The sequence below is a fragment of the Gopherus evgoodei genome, chromosome 1, assembly GCF_007399415.2.
Source record: "Gopherus evgoodei ecotype Sinaloan lineage chromosome 1, rGopEvg1_v1.p, whole genome shotgun sequence".
Taxonomy (NCBI): Eukaryota; Metazoa; Chordata; order Testudines; family Testudinidae; genus Gopherus; species Gopherus evgoodei.
The window spans coordinates 208,504,523-208,520,330 of record NC_044322.1 but is presented as its reverse complement, the minus strand read 5'-3'; the positions used below and the strand labels follow the sequence as shown (position 1 = coordinate 208,520,330).

General features: G+C 47.4%; 1 protein-coding gene across 5 annotated transcripts in view; it reads left to right on the top strand.

The window, feature by feature from the left end:
• Positions 1-2,618: 2,618 nt before the first annotated feature.
• LSAMP (limbic system associated membrane protein) overlaps positions 2,619-15,808 on the top strand; it is a 1,474,250-nt gene continuing 1,461,060 nt past the window's right edge. For all 5 annotated transcript variants that reach the window (XM_030533410.1, XM_030533393.1, XM_030533387.1 and 2 more), the window contains exon 1: positions 2,619-2,964. In XM_030533410.1, coding sequence (XP_030389270.1) covers positions 2,898-2,964 — 67 coding nt within the window. In that variant the 5' untranslated portion in view covers positions 2,619-2,897. The remainder of the gene's footprint in view (positions 2,965-15,808) is intronic.

The following is a 15,808-nucleotide window of genomic DNA, read 5'->3' as shown; positions in this document are numbered from 1 at the left end:
ATTCTGGCACCCTGATTAATGTTGAAGGGACTTTCACACTGTGGGTAGCCCCATTAGTTTAAATTAGATTATTTGAGTAGTAAAATACTATTCAGCAGGAAAAAATGTGCAAGAATCTGACCCCAAATCTTTCTGAAAGTTTGGAGCATGTCAAAATGGGATTATCATTGCACACAAGAAACTATCTTGCACCTGTACCAGATACTGCTAAGCAAGAGCTGTGATGTAGCTCTTTTGCATGTTAATACAGAAAGTAGCAATATATCTCCTCAGTCACACTAGCTTCACAAAGGAAGTACAGATGCTGTGACTTCAGAATTCCAATTTCATTGCATCTTCCATCAGGGGTGTCTTCCAGATGGGGCAGTCTAATTCAGGACCTCTTCTGTTTCATATGCCACATTCTGGGTAATAACATGAGGACTCCATGCCTGTAAAATTAAAAGGGCTCTTTATTAAGAGAATTATTTAAAGAGATGCTATAACTGCAGCTAGCATTCCAGCCACGTGCACACAGACAAGCTTCCAGGTGTCTCCTCCAAACTCTTCCCTCCTGCAACCTGTGCGCCTCCCTTCAAGTTCCATGCAGATTGCTATAGATCATTCCAGAGTGGTACAGAAATCCACTTCCAATATTATTTCAACATTTTTATTACAGTAAAGCTCAAATGCGCCAGTCAGAATTGCAGTTTCATTGTGCTAGATGCTGAACATACACGTAGCGTAATATGGTCCCTGCCATAACTGAGGTTCTCCTTCTCCCAGGCATTGAACCTAGAGCCCATTCCAGGTGGGTACAGAAATCCAGTTCAGGTTCTTTTTCTTAGCCTTCATCAATAAACTGAGAACACATGGGACAGTCCAAAGGAAATCCCAGAGTGAAGTTAATGTCCACATGGCATATCTTTAGGGCATACTTTTAAGTGATTTGAATTTACTCAGCACTTAAAAGGAAGTGGGGCAAGGAATGGAAAAAAATGCTTCTCTATTTACTTGCTTGATATTAATCCACATTTACTTTCTTTTTTTAAAAGCTATAACAGGAAAATATTTTGAAATGGTTCTAGCTATATATTAGTAAGAATCCCTCCCCCCTCACAGAGCCTAAGCATAACATCTTGAGGGGTCACAAGACCAGTGTGGTTTTCTCAACACGCACATCTAGTTGTATTTAAAATAAAGGATTTTTAAAGCGTTGTTAACACCTCACCAAAGACTTCAAGAAACATTCTATTTAGAGATGGCGTGGCTGCTACAGCATGTTGGACCTGATGTTATTTCTCTTCCCCTTGCTTCTATTACTGGGACGTTGGCATTGAAACAAAATATTTTATTTAGAATTATTGCTTTAGATTCCCCCCCTGAGGGCCATGTCGTTGTTTGTATGAGATGCAAGGATCATTTAAGAATCCTTGCCACAGTAAGCAAAGCTTGGTGTGTTATCCCTGGTCTCGTGGCCCAATCTAAATATCGGGTAACTACATTGTGCCTCCCTTCATCCTGTAGTTTCAGTTGTGAAAGGGATTCACTTCCCTACTAAACTAATGTGCACTGTTGCTGTGCGTGATTAAACAGGTGCCACATTCCGTCACAGAGCTGGCTGCATTTCAGTGGGAGGAGAAGTGATTTCTATATATTGGCTGTGTACCTTTTTAAGTCTCTGAAGCACTGTGAAGGTCCTTTGGGAAAAGATGGCACTCCAGTACATAACCACAAGGTTGTTACGCTCTATTTGTGACCTCAGAATGGGCTGCCATGGAGACAACTGTAAGGGCGCATCATGGTCCAAATGATAGGACATGGGTTGATGAACCAGGACTCCTGGATTCTGATCTTGGCTCTACCACAGATTTATTTCTTCAAGGTCAGATATTCACTTTGCCGCTGTTTCCTCAGCTGGGAAAATATACCTTCTTTTGCAAAAGGCTTTAAGACTGACAGGTGGGGGATAAGCAGCCTAAGCCAATAAAGGTTTAGGGGAAATGTTACTGGTGCCATGGAAATACCCTTCAGCAGCAAAACAAAGAAGAGGAAGGGAGGTGTAGGACACCTCCTGAAAAAAATATATATGTTTGCAAGCAGAATTTTCTTAACAGAATGGCCCCAGCTGGTCCTTGGTGATATTGTGCTACAGGCAATGGAATTCCAGCAAGGATGAATTGGCCCAGTGTTTCAAACATTTCCTGGGGGCATCAGCATCTCTGTATCTACAGTCAGCATTCCTGAGTCTCTCACTGGCCTCCACTGTAGTGTCACGAGCAGAGCTGGCCCGGTGTGCTGGAGTTCATGATGCAGTACTTTACTGTCTGATATGAGAAATCCAGTCAGCCCTACTGCTCTCTTTGTTGTATCGATGGGGAAATTATTCCCCCTTTGCTCAATAACTTCCCCCACACTGCTGGGGTAAGAGCCTGCAACAGCAGTGAGCCCTGCATAGTTCATGCACCCATGATCTGAGACGTACGTTCGATGATATGTCTGTATTTCTATAATATGTATAAAATGGTCTAGCTGGCAACACTAGGTGGCAGAGGTGGGATTTTTTCTGCTCTGAGCACTGTCCTATAAGGCATTGCTTGTTTAAGTACAGTCGCATTTAGTTGGAGCTGCAGGAGAGAGAGACAGAGAGATTCTCTGTGTTTACAGCCGGCGCAGACTACGACAGGCATCTAACCCGCTCCCCCCCCCCTTTCTCCATCACTTGAAGGAGAGAGTGTGAGGTTATTTGGGAATCTGGCTGTTGTGGGTCAGCCTTCTCTGCACTGGATGTTCTGAGCTGTTAGAACACAGCCCAGGGAGACAGAAAGGAGACAAGAATCCTATCTTATTTTTTAAAAAGAGCGAGCGAGAGAGCAGGAGAGCGAGGAAGAGAGACAGACAGACAGACAGACGGAAGCATGAGGACCTACTGGCTGCACAGCATCTGGGTGCTGGGATTCTTCCTGTCCCTCTTCTCCTTACAAGGTAGGTGATAAGTTCATTTCTTAATGCCTCCCCCAACCCTCTTGTCTGATTTTGGGCTGATAAACTGAGGATGAGTTGGAAGATGGAGATGTATCTATTTGAATTCATCCTCCACCTCCTTCAGGAAATAAGAGCCAAGGAGAAATTATTGTTGGTGAATCTTCTGATTAGAGGACACCTTCTGTGCCTGACTTGCAGCTGGGTTTGTGTTCTTTGCAGGAGACTGCTGGGAGAGGGGGGATTGGCAAAGGAAGGGGCTGGATGGAGCTGGGTGTCTCTGCTCTACTTCCATACGCAGCCTGTGTTGCTTAGCACTTGGGATTACTAGTGCCGATGCGCCTTTCTGTGGAAATCTCGGTTAAGTTTTTAGAAGGTGCCTTGGTGGCTCTTTGGCATGTCCACACAAACACTGCCTCCTCCCTAACCCCAGCAAAAAAAAATGGGGGAGCCGGGGAGGCAGAGATGGGAGAAGGAAATGCTCTGGTTATTGGCTCTTGCCAAAAGGGGAATTGTCAGCTGGGTTTCATGCTTATAGAGCTAAGTGTAAGTAGGATGTAGTTTGAACGGACGATAGATATTTTTGGTTGGTTTAGAGGGGTTTTCTGTAAACAAGAGTGAATGCATACTGTACAGTGTGTACAAATAGCGCACACACATACACACTCTCTCCCCCACATACGGACTTGCATCTCATATACAAGCAACACACTCACTCATACATGCCAATAATCGCACATACACACATGCCCATAAATATAACATACAGGGTGCGTAAACTCACTCCAGCTCATTGTGCCACACACACTTCTATCTCCCTGTCACATGCAATTCCTACAATGTCACACACCTGCATATGCTCACTTCCATTGCCCTCTCACTTGCACACATAAACACTCTTGATCCATCTCACCAGCACTGTTGGTTTGCGCACACGCTTTATCTACCACGCGGCACCCCTCTTGTGCACGCACACACACACACACACACACACACACTCTTTATTATCTGTATGTCAGGCCTACTCTCTATGATACACTGCCTCGCATGTGCTTGATCACTCACATACACACGCACGCAAATGATCTCTTGTGCTGGGTCTTTCTCTCTCAGACCTTCTCTGTCACACTCTCTGACACCCTGTCCTGCTTATGTACACACTGTCCCTCTTTTCTCCCTAGCTCACACTTGTGCACACACTGTCCCTCTGTCTCACAAGTTGTATCAAGCACCCACGGAAACCCTAACACCCACTCTCTCCCCTCTGCACACTTTCTCTCAGACATACTGACACAATCTCTCACGCTCACTGGCTCACCCTTTCCCCACCACTGTTGCATGCCCTCGCTCCCATACTCATACTCCTCCCCTCTGTCTGCTGCACATGTTATCTGACTGTTCTCTCGCACTCTCTCTTGCTCACTATGTCATACATACATGCTCTCCTTCATTTCTCACAGATTTTCTCTCAGACACACACTTCCTCAGCTCTGGATTGGGAAATAGACACTTTCTTCTCCCCATGTGCCCATTTCTGAGGGAGGAGGGAGAATTTTTCAACACACACATTCATACCCCCCCACACACACACACAAATAAATGCATAGCCACTGTGAGCAGTGCTGTCCAGTGGCTTGGCGTGAGGGTCCCTCTGCTCTGGGAGAACTGGCATGGACCCATCAAAGAAAACGGATACTGCCAATTCACACAGACTCCAGACTCCTCCTCCTATGCCTGATTCGTATTGTCCAACGAAAGCCACTGGTCCTTGAGCCATACGGTGCTTCCAGTACACAAGCTGGCGTGAACAGTGACCTGGAGATCCCAAATCTGGCATAGTTTGGAGCTGCTTTCACCTTTTGCAGTGACTGTGGGCCTGCGGCTCCCACCACAATCCATGGTAAGCTTGGGAGCTGCTATCGTTTAACCTGTTCCCATGCACTAGTTACATAACAACTGCACAAACCCCCAAACTGTGTTTCCCTGATGCTACCAGAGATAATTAACCCTTTGAACACTGAGCTACCATGTATCCTCTGGAGAGCGGGAGAGAACAATGCTAACACTGGGACCACAGCTACAAATCCTCCCTCCTCCCAACTTTTGGATAAACTGGAACCCAGATCAGAGCCACTCCTGGTTCCAGTTTTGCGGATCTGAAAGACAGCCATGGAATTTACATCTCTAGTCCCCAGGGAGTGAAAGCCCGTAGAAGGCAGCGTGTAGGGGCTGCCCAGGAGAGGCAGGGTGCTATGGTGAGCAAACCAAAAGGTGCTGAAGGGGTTAAAAGGAAAAATGCTGCATTCCACAGTATTCAATGGTAATGAGCCCAGAATGTGTTAGTAACACTGGCAAGTGTGTCTGTGCGGGGCTGTTACTCTAGAGTACTGGAGTATTGATTTGGATAGGGAATGCCTCCTCACCTAGCTTCCAGACACCATCCAAACACTGCACGTCGCAGACAGCTAGCCAACTGGGCTTGACGTTTTCCGAGCCAGCCTAAAACAGGCTGCCCCCCTCGGTCTGTCTGGGGGTGTATGTGTGTACGGAGGTGACATTTCCCTTTTTCCAATCTCCCACAGGCAACTGAGCTGAGAGCAAAAGGGAACTGGGCTGATGCTGTGGGGCACAGCCAAGCTGTGGCAGAATGGCAGGCAGTGGAGGGAGAGAGGATCGCAGCTGAGGCTGGCAGGAGAGCTAAGGACTGCACAGTGCCAAGTGACTCACACAGGCTGGCTCCTCTGGTGCCTTTGCCAGGGTACATGAAACAGGTTGAATGTCCCCTCTGCCTGGCTGGGCTCAGGGGCATGGGGATGGAAAGGGGGCTTTGCTCTTTTCCCCCTTGTCAGGGCTCAAGGCTTGCAGCCTTGCACCGAGTTTCACTCTCTTCACTCCCGTGCTTAGCTGGGTGGCTCAGGTTTCTGTGCTACTCTGCTTCTGCGTGGTGGCAGGATAGGACTCCCATTCTCCCTGCCCTCACCATTAGGCTGGGCTTGGCCAGTGTCCCCACATTCCCCTGGTGCCAACCCAAGCCCCAAAAGTGGGCTCTTACAAACCTTGCCATGTGTTGCCTCAGCCCCACTCCCCTGTTTGAGCTGGAGCCACACAGCTCCCATGCTCCCCAGTGCCCCACTCAGGTTCAAATCCATGGGGCTGCCTCTTGGACCACACTGTGGTCAACCTTTGGTGTATTGATTTATTCGCCAGCATTTTATCTTCACAGCCTTCCTCAGTAGAGCCAGTGTAGCATGGTGTGTGGGTGGGGGGAGAGGAGAGCAGGGGAGGGGGGTTTGACGGGATGGCATATGTGTGTTAGTCTGTGGTGCCTGTGTGCTGGTGAATGTGATGAGTTTATGCAGTATCTGTGCAACACGGAGGCAAAGGAAAAGTCTTTCCCCACTTCCTTGGATATACTTTTCTTTCTAGTTATTTTCAGGGTGGCTAATGCAATCAGGGAACACTCCCCACACATGGCTGTATTGACGAGATAATGACTCTCTCAGCTGGCTTACGTTCCCTTAAGTGATGAAGATGTCCAAGGCCCAAGGTGAAGCCAAATTTACTTGCAGACTCCAAATGGAGGGAGAAGGCAGAAAAAGCTGGTTATCTGAGTACTGGAAACAAGGATTTTTCTGTCAAACCCCGTGAGTTTGCTCTAGCCCTGCTCCAACACCCACAGACCACTGTAACTCAATGCAGACAATAGCTACCACCCCAGTAATGACCCAATCCCTCCACCTGTTAGACACCGCCACTCTCAGTCATGCGATCTGAAGGCTTTACTATGACAAATAGAGGCCTGCTCCAACTCTCAGCCTCTAATGCCCCTCTCCTAGTCCTGAGACAAGTATCATCAGGCAGGCTCTGAGACTGATGCTGGGAACAAAAAGCCAGGTGGTCTCTGGCACTAGCATAGCTTTATGAGGGCCAGGGACCTCCTCATTCCCTGTCCCTTGCACAGGGGCTGGGCTGGTCAGTCCCCATGCTTAGGGTCATGCAGCAATTGCTCTCCCCTGCCCTTCTACCTTGGGGGCATTCCTGTATCTTGAGGGTTCAGGCAAGAGAGCAAACAACTTAAAGGAGCCACCCACTGGCTGCATTTTCTTTCATCCCACAAACAACAGGGGCATCTTGAAACACTCCCTTCCAGCACCTCCTCCTTCTCCCCTGCCTCCTCCCATCATTGATCAATGGGAGAGGCAGCCCTTTAGAACCTGAGCCTTCTTGTCCTGTGCCAGCAGTGCCTCCTGCAGCCCCCCTGGGACTTCTGCGGTCCAGGCACCAGTGGGATGGGATTAACCCTCATTGGGGGAGGTGAGATGCTGCACAGAGGTGACTGGACAAGAGGTAGGCTCATTCTGATGTGAACTTCAAAGTCTATGATAGGGATAGCTAGAACTACTGGGATGGAAGCCTGGTCCTTTCTATGATATGCAGCACTGCAATCATGCTGTGCTGGGGGAGTGATGAGTGGGTGGGTGAACGAGAAGAGTGCTCATTTGGCAGGAACAGGATATTTCTGCGATAGTCCATCCCTCCTGCTTACTGCTGTTAAATGAGAACAAAGGGTGCTAAAGTGCGATTAAGAGTCAATGAAAGGGAAGTCTTCTTCACTGGGCCTATAGAAAACCTGCAGAACTCCCGGCTGGAGAGAGTCACTGGAGTTACTGAGAGTAGCTTTTGGAATGGGCTGGATGATCTTATGATCATGAGTACAACTGGCTGAAGAGCAAGGTGAAGAGGGCACTGAAAACTTGTGCTTCAGGGAAGCATAAGGTGATTCCCATGGGGATTTGTGTGGAATTTATCTAGCCATCCACAGACAGCATCGCACAACTGGCCAGGTACCTGCGTCTCCCTTTTCTGGGAGACGCTGCCAGTGGCAGGAGATTGAGTTCAGTGACCCAATGGCAAATTCTCCCTCTTTAAGAGGTTCCCTTTTCCTTAAAGAAGAATGTGCTGTGATTTCATGTGCTGTTCAGACTCAGTCAGGGAATTGCTTTGACAGATGAAGCACACTTCTTGTTATCATTTTGTCCAGGAGAAAAAATATATCAGTCACCGCACAGACCATCTTGTCCAGCTCTGATAATGAGAAGAGAAAATGGAGGGGGCAGAATGGATAGCACTTGGGGTGAGCAGTCTAGACAGTTCTCCCTCCCAGTGTGGGACAGGGTGGGAGAGATACAGAGACTTCCCCTCCCAGTGTAGGATAGAGGGACACTATGGAAGGACAGGTACAGAAGCAGCTTTCCCATTGATTAGGGGTATGGAACAGCTTCCATATGAGGAAAGACTAAAAGGACGGGGACTATTCAGCTTAGAAAAGAGATGACTTGGGGGGATAGGACAGAGATCTAATGGTGTGGTGAAGGTGAATAAGGAAGTGTTATTTACTCCTCCATATAACACAAGAATCAGGGGTCACCCCATGAAATGAATAGGTAGTAGGTTTGAAACAAACAAAAGGAAGTATTTCTTCTCTCAGTGCACAGTTAACCTATGGAACTCATTGTCAGGGGAAGTTGTGAAGGGCAAAAGTATTAAAAAAGTAGATAAGTTCATGGAGGATACCTCTATCAATGGCTATTTGCTAAGATGGTCAGGGATGCAGCCACATACTCAGCGTGTCCCTAAGCAGGAAGCTGGGACTGGGCAAGAGGGGATGGAACATTCAATAATTATCCTGTTCTGTTCAGTCTCTCTGAAGCATCTGACACCAGACATTGTTGGAAGGCAGGATACTGGGCTACATGGACCATTGGTCTGATCCAGTATGGCTGTTTTTATGTAAAGAGTGGAGCAGAGGGAACTTTGGGCAGGGGGAAGAGGCATAGAAACAGGCCCTCCCAATGTGGAGCAGTGGATGCTGGGGAGAGAGGCACAGATATATACCCTCCCAGTGGGGGGCTGGGGGAACTCTGGGAATTAGTGATGCAAATACAAATGGGTGAAGAAAGAGAAGTAATGCCCTGATTTTGTTCTATGCCATTTGCCTTAATGTAGCTCAGAAGATGGTGAATTATTAGGGTTATGGTCCAAGGGAAGAGCTGGAATTAAGAAATTGATGTTTGATATTCAGGGCTCAGTCCTGCCTTGGCTGGAGCTGTCATAACATATTCCCAGATTTGGACCTTAGCATCCAAAATATGGGTGTTAGCATGAAAACCTCCAAGCTTAGTTACCAGCTTGGACCTGGTACAGCTGCCACCACCCAAAAAATTAGAGTGTTTTGGGGCACTCTGGTCCCCCCCAACAACCTTCCCTGGGGACCCCAAGACCCAAATTCCTTGAGTCTTACAACAAAGGGGAATAAACCATTTCCCTTCCCCCTCCAGGTGTTCCCTGCCTGGGTTCCTGGAGAGATACACAGAAGCAAGCTCCGTGAATCTAAACAGAGGGACACCACCCTCCCTGTTTCCAGTCCTGGAAACACAAGTACTTCCCTCTTCACCCAGAGGGTATGCAAAGTAAGGCTAGTAAATCTAACACACAGAGATTTTCCCCCCTGACTCCTTCTTCCCACCAATTCCCTGGTGAGTTGCAGACTCAATTCCCTGGAATTCCCACTAAAGAAAAACTCCAACAGGTCTTAAAAAGAAAGCTTTATGTAAAAAGAAAGAAAAAGTACATAAAAATGGTCTCTCTGTATTAAGGTGACAAATACAGGGTCAATTGCTTAAAAGAAATATGAATAAACAGCCTTATTCAAAAAGAATACAATTCAAACACTCCAGCAACTACACACATGTAAATACAAAAAAACCATATAAACCACTGTCCTTTCTGTACTTACAACTGGGAAACAGAAGATTAGAAGGCTGGAGATAGAAAAATCACTCTCATAGCCGAGAGAGAACAGGCAGAAGACAAAGAACAAAGAACTCTCACACAAACTTCCCTCCACCCAGATTTGGAAAAGTCTTGTTTCCTGATTGGTCCTCTGGTCAGGTGTTTCAGGTTACTCCTGTCCAGGTGAAAGAGACATTAACCCTTAGCTATCTGTTTATAACAGGAGCATAGATATGGAAGCTGAGATGCTGCCCCGTGTATCCTGTCCAATGGGATTCCTGCCAGCCAGGGCAAAGTTCCCTATCCCACTCATTCAGAAAGGAGTGGGGAAGTGCTGTGAAGGGTTCACCTCTGCTTCAATAGCAGAGCCATAGCAGAGTTTGCCCTGACTAGGGCTTGCTGATGTTCCCTTCTTTGATCTCCTTCTTCTGAAGCATCAGGGATGGCCATGGCTGGAGAAGGGACATTGAGTGGGATGGGGGGCAGGGCTCTGAGGTGGCACCAAGCATTCTCTTTCTTAGGGATTTGGCTGGCTGGTGTGCTGTTCACATGGTTGGCATCTAAATGATCACCATATGTGGGGTCAGGATGGAATTTTCCACCAGGTCAGATTGATAGGGATGTTGCAGGTTTCCGTCTTCCTCTGCAGTGTTTAGGTGTGGGTCACTTGCCAGGAGTAGATGGGTATATCTCACTTAATCATTTCCCTGCCATTGCAGGGGCCTCTGACTTGTTGCACTTCAGTCCCTCCTATTCTCTGGCTGTGGTACACAGTTCCTGTGGGCTGTATTCTTTGGTCTAAGTTTGGTTGTTGGGTTTAGTGTGCAGGGAGTTGGATGTTGGTGGCCTGTGATATACAGGAGTCAGACTGGTGATCTGATTGTTCCTTTTAGCTTTAAACTTTATGGATTTTACAGCATAACTAGGCAGCTGACTGATGGGTCTGGACCTACCCCCTTCTTAGGGAAGCATCCTCAGTGCTTCCTGAAGCTCTGTGGAAGATTCCTGCCCTACATTTTCCAATGGAAAATGTATCTTCCTGTCCCGTCTTTCCCACTCATTCATGAGCCCAGGGCAAGATTTGGGGCTGGCTTGTAGTGCTGCTGTTACTGGATTCTCCAGGTTGGATTTGAAGGGTAGGAGTCTGGCTTTGAGGGGAATGAGGACATTCATGTTAAGGCTGGGAGGATGGGATCAGAGCTAGGGCTGGTGGTTCAGATAAGGTGTTTGGATCTGAAGACAAGTTTAAGGTTAAGGGTTTAGCTAAAGTCAAGGGGGACATAGATGGAGGTTTGGGCTCAAAAATTGGAGTTCGTGAGTTTCCAGTTCAATTAGAGCCACCCTAAATTAACTCCTACGTCTGAAGCCAGCCTGTCCTTGAAATCAACTCCTCTCTGCAGGGCTTTGGGTTCTGGCTGACCTTGGGGAAGTCTCTTTCCTCATTCCTTTCAGGGCTGGAGGGAATCTCTCTTAAATAAAACCATCTTTAGGTGGTTTTTTTTGTCATTTCTATAAAAAAATGAAGAATTGCCTTGTGAAGGGTGTGTGACAGAGAGCGAATGTGATTGATGAAGGGGGGAATGGACAAGGAGACAAATGGAAGGCACTGGCAACAGTCATGGAGTTTCCAGCAGGGAAATCAATAGTGTATCAGTGTACAGATGTCCGGGTGTGAGTGTGCAATGCCTGTGAGTAATCACAAGTTTCCCACTCTGCGCATTAGCACTTATATATAGTAGGTTGCAGGCTGGAACCACTTAATCCTTACAACCCAGTGGGACAATAACCATTAATATCCCCCCTCGTACCCTCCCGCTCATGCACCTGCATATGGCTAGGCACAATCTGGCCCTAAAGTGACTTATCCAAGGCCACACTACAAGTTATTGGCAAAGCTGACTCAAAGCCTTACTGAGTACTAGCCTTCTGCCCAGTGCATATGTAAAAATGCTCATGTGGCCATACACTTGTGTGTGTATGTTGGTCAATGTGTTTGCAGGGTGAGGATTCACATGCGCTCAAGTCTCATGTATTCAAAGGAACAGCTATGATTTTTGCATGTATAGATATATTCCAATGCACCTGAGTGTTTATCTGCCTTTGAGCATGTGGGTGTGTGCACATGCATTTGTGTTTTGTAAGTATATATCAGTGCATGAAGTGGTTGCATGCATTCCTGAGCATGGATCCAGGAGTGTGCATGTCTGTGCACACGTCTGGGTATAAAGTCATGGCTAGGTGCATTTGAATGAGTCTTTGTGTTTTGAAGGGTGCATGCCACAGGCAGTGGATTAGAGAGATGGAAGGAGAGGGTTAGTGTGTGTGTGTATCAAAATGTGCATGCTGCCTGTGTGTGTGGTCACCACTGTAAGGAGGCTTGTACAGTAGGTGTGTGTTAATAACTATGGTTGCTGGGAGTATGTGTCGGGTGTATGTGTGGAGAGTATTCCTGTAGAGTTCAATGGGTGCACATTATTGTGCAATTAAGGCCAAATCTACCCTAAAAGTGCTTTGCTGGCATAACTATACCTGTATACTACACCTTTGAAGTGCTCCTAGTGCAGACAGGACTCATACCAGCAAAACTGCACTTTTGCCAGTATAGTTATTTCAGCTCCTGAGACATATAATTAGGTCCAAATCTCAACATTCACTCAAAAATATCAATACGTTTCTAGCCTGTATGGTTATGAAGACAGGGTTGAAAATGTGAACTTAGTGTAACCAATCTAGGGTTGTCTGCCTGAGTCTGCAGACAGCCTTCAACAACAGCTCTGGATGTGGTGAACTGTTCCATTCATCTCAGACGAGTGCTAACTCTCAGATTCCCCTCTGCCAATATCACCCCAGATGATGGCTTTTTGTGTGGCCGAAGAAGATGGGATGGGTCAGGTCTATTACAGTTGGCCAGATATATCTGGCTGTTGAGGTAAATATTAGAGAAGACACCCCTGCTGCCATCCCTGCTTTGCCTGGAGAGGTGGGGAGTGGAGAAGGGACCACATCTGATGCTCCTGGGGAGAGTAAGAGAGCCTATGCTGCTGTCTCTGCCTCTTTGGAAGGGCAGGGAGGCCCTGCCACTCTAAGTGAGGAATGGGACCAGAGGAATGGAGCTGTGGGGTTCTCATGTGCCTAGGGCCTGGAATGTCTCCACTTCTGGAAGAGACCAGAGACTGCAGGGCTGTATGAAAATGGAACAAAAACCCTCCTGTGAACTTTCTGAAATGTCTAGAGCGGGGTTTCATTCTGATTCATTTCTGGTCCAGAGAGACAGTTAGGGACTTATTTAATCTGAGGCGGCTCTGACTTCTCCTTTGGGGAAATATGAGGGCAATTGGCACCTAAATACATAAAGTGTGTGTGTGTGCAGCACCTGTGCTCTGATAGCTGGAATTAGCATCTAGCCAGATAATGAACGGTTGTTGTTTACTATGTTCAGTTCTGGGCACTTCAATTCCCGAGAGATGTAAACAAAATTAGAGTGAATTCAGAGAAGAGCAACAAAAACGATTAAGGGGCTGGAGGGACTGCCTGACTTATGAGGAAAGCTTTAAAGAGCTAAACACATGGCTAGCTTGGCCAAGTGACTAAAGAGGAGATGTGCTAATAATCTCTGTGTATGGGAGAGCATGAAGCCCAAGGAGGAAGAGGGATTGTTTCACGTGGCCTGAGGAGTAGAACTAGCAGTCATGGTGCAAAATTAAAAAAAGGAAATCTGGGCAGGAAAAAATTATCTTGCACTAAGAGATATATTTGACTGTGGAATAGTTTCCCCAAGGGAAATGAGGGAAGCCTCATCATCTGGGATATTTAAAACTAGACTGGGCAAAGCCCTGGAGAATAATTTGCGCAGAACAATCCTGCAGAGGTCTCTCAGGAGATAGTCCAGATGCCTTAATAGATTCTTATACAATCACTAATTTCTATGCATTTACTGAACCAGAACAAATTTCTCCAATCTGGAAAATAAGTGCATTGTTGTCCTTTAAGTCATTTCTCTTTCTTGTATTATATTATTCTGCTGCGAGGAAGACACTGGAGAGGGCCTGAGAACCCCTGGATACGCTCTTACTACAGTCACTAGAGTTTCATGGATACTAGGTTTCATGGGTTTGGTTTCAATCCCCCTCTTTCATGCAGTAGAAGTTGAAAATGACTGTGAGGTGCCATTGGTCCTCAGACTACTAGGTATTTGGGTGGAGGTGATGTCTAGGAGGTGAAACCTCTTTGAGGTGAAACCTTCTGGTCAGCACTCTGTTCTCCAGGATCCCTGACCAGCTGAAGTTCTAACTAATGTCCCACCTGGACTGTGTGATATGCATATAGCCCCTCCCCTCCTTTATCCCATTATTTTTCTAAGCAGGTAATTGGACAAAGAAATAATTAGTCTGAGTCCAGCAGTGATGTGGCTGAATTCACTTGTGTGAATTCATTCACTTGTGTGAATTCACTTCTTGTGTGTCACAAGAGCTGAGATCAAAACAGATCCTCTCTAATCTGGAGGTAGCTGACCTGGTGAGTGAGCCAAAAATGGAGCCTCCATATGCCGAAGCTCGAAAGAGACAAGCTAAGCTGGTCTCTGGGAGATGTTATTAGTTGTTTTTTGCCTCCCTCACTCCCAGGTAAGTAACTGGATTGTGAGTGACACACTGAAATTAAACAGGTGACTTTGGTTGTTGAGCTTTGGCTGAACTGGTCCAGTGACAGCAGCCTGGGAAGCCATTGTGTAATGACTATTATGTTGGCTAGGGTTGCCAGGCATCCAGTTTTTAACTGGAATACCTGGTTGAAAAGGGACCCTGGTGGCTCCATTAAAAGTCTGGTTGGTGGCACAGCGGGGGCCTAGAGATAATACAGGCTCCCTGCCTGCCCCAGCTCAACGCAACTCCCAGAAGCGGCAGCCAGGTCCTTGAGGCCCCTAGATGCATGGGCGGCCAAGGAGACTCCGTGTGCTGCCCCCACCCTGAGTGCCAGCTCCGCAGCTCCCCTTGGCTGGGAACCTGCAGGCGCAACGGCAGTGTGTGGAGCCTCCCTGGCTACCCATATGCCTAGGGGTTGCAGGGACCTGGCGGCCACTTCCTGGGAGCTGCGGTAAGCACTGCCGGGACCTCAAGCCCTCTCTTGCACCCCAACCCCCTCATCCCTGGCCACACCACAGAGACCACACCCCCAGCCAGACCCCATACACTCTCCTGGACTCCCAACCCTTCGGTCTCAACCTGGGCCCTGGAGAAGGAGTGGAGAAGGGGTCTCCCAGAAGGGGCGGGGTAGGGACAGGGCAGAGGTGTTCAGTTTTGTGCCATTAGAAAGTTGGCAACCCTAGTGTTGGCTGACTAGTGAGAGACCTCCAGAGCTAAAAGCATGAGTCTCTGCAGTTTGAGGTAAAGAACCAGACTGTAGCTGGGGATGTAACAGTCTCATATCCTCTATGGAGCAGCAATGGGGAGGAGGGAGCATAGAACGCACACTGAACAGTGGGTTACAGCTGCACTGTGGGAATGCCTTTGGAGTTGCTGTGGCTTAATACAGCAGTCCACTGGGATCCCATGTGTGTGCACAGGATCTCAAGATAGCTGCAAAGTGAGCCTGCATTGCTGGAAGTGTGTGGAAAGATGTGCCCTTCGCTTGGATCGGATCAGAGGTGAAACATCACTAATTCTGCCTTGTTGCGGTGAAACGACAAAATCCCCTGGCCTGCACAGGGGAGGAATCAGAAATTCCCCCTCGCTTTTGTCAGGCACAAAGGGTGCTGTTTTTGTGGCAGAACCATGGTTTTCCAATGAGAAAAGAGGGTGGGGGGAGAAACAGAGTCAAGGATGACAGTTGTTTTGCTTTTCTCAGTGACTGGCAAAACAAGGGGGGAAAGGATTCATGGTGCCTGCCAGCAATTAGAATCTATACAGACAGGGGCAGTCCCTGTGATATGACTTTAAATTTGTGTGTAGTTAGAGGGGGGCTATCGAAATGCAAAAAAATATTACTTTTCATGATCTGGGAATGTAAGCTTTTTGAGGTAGGAAATACATCTACTTGTGTGTCTGTCTAGCCAATCTGG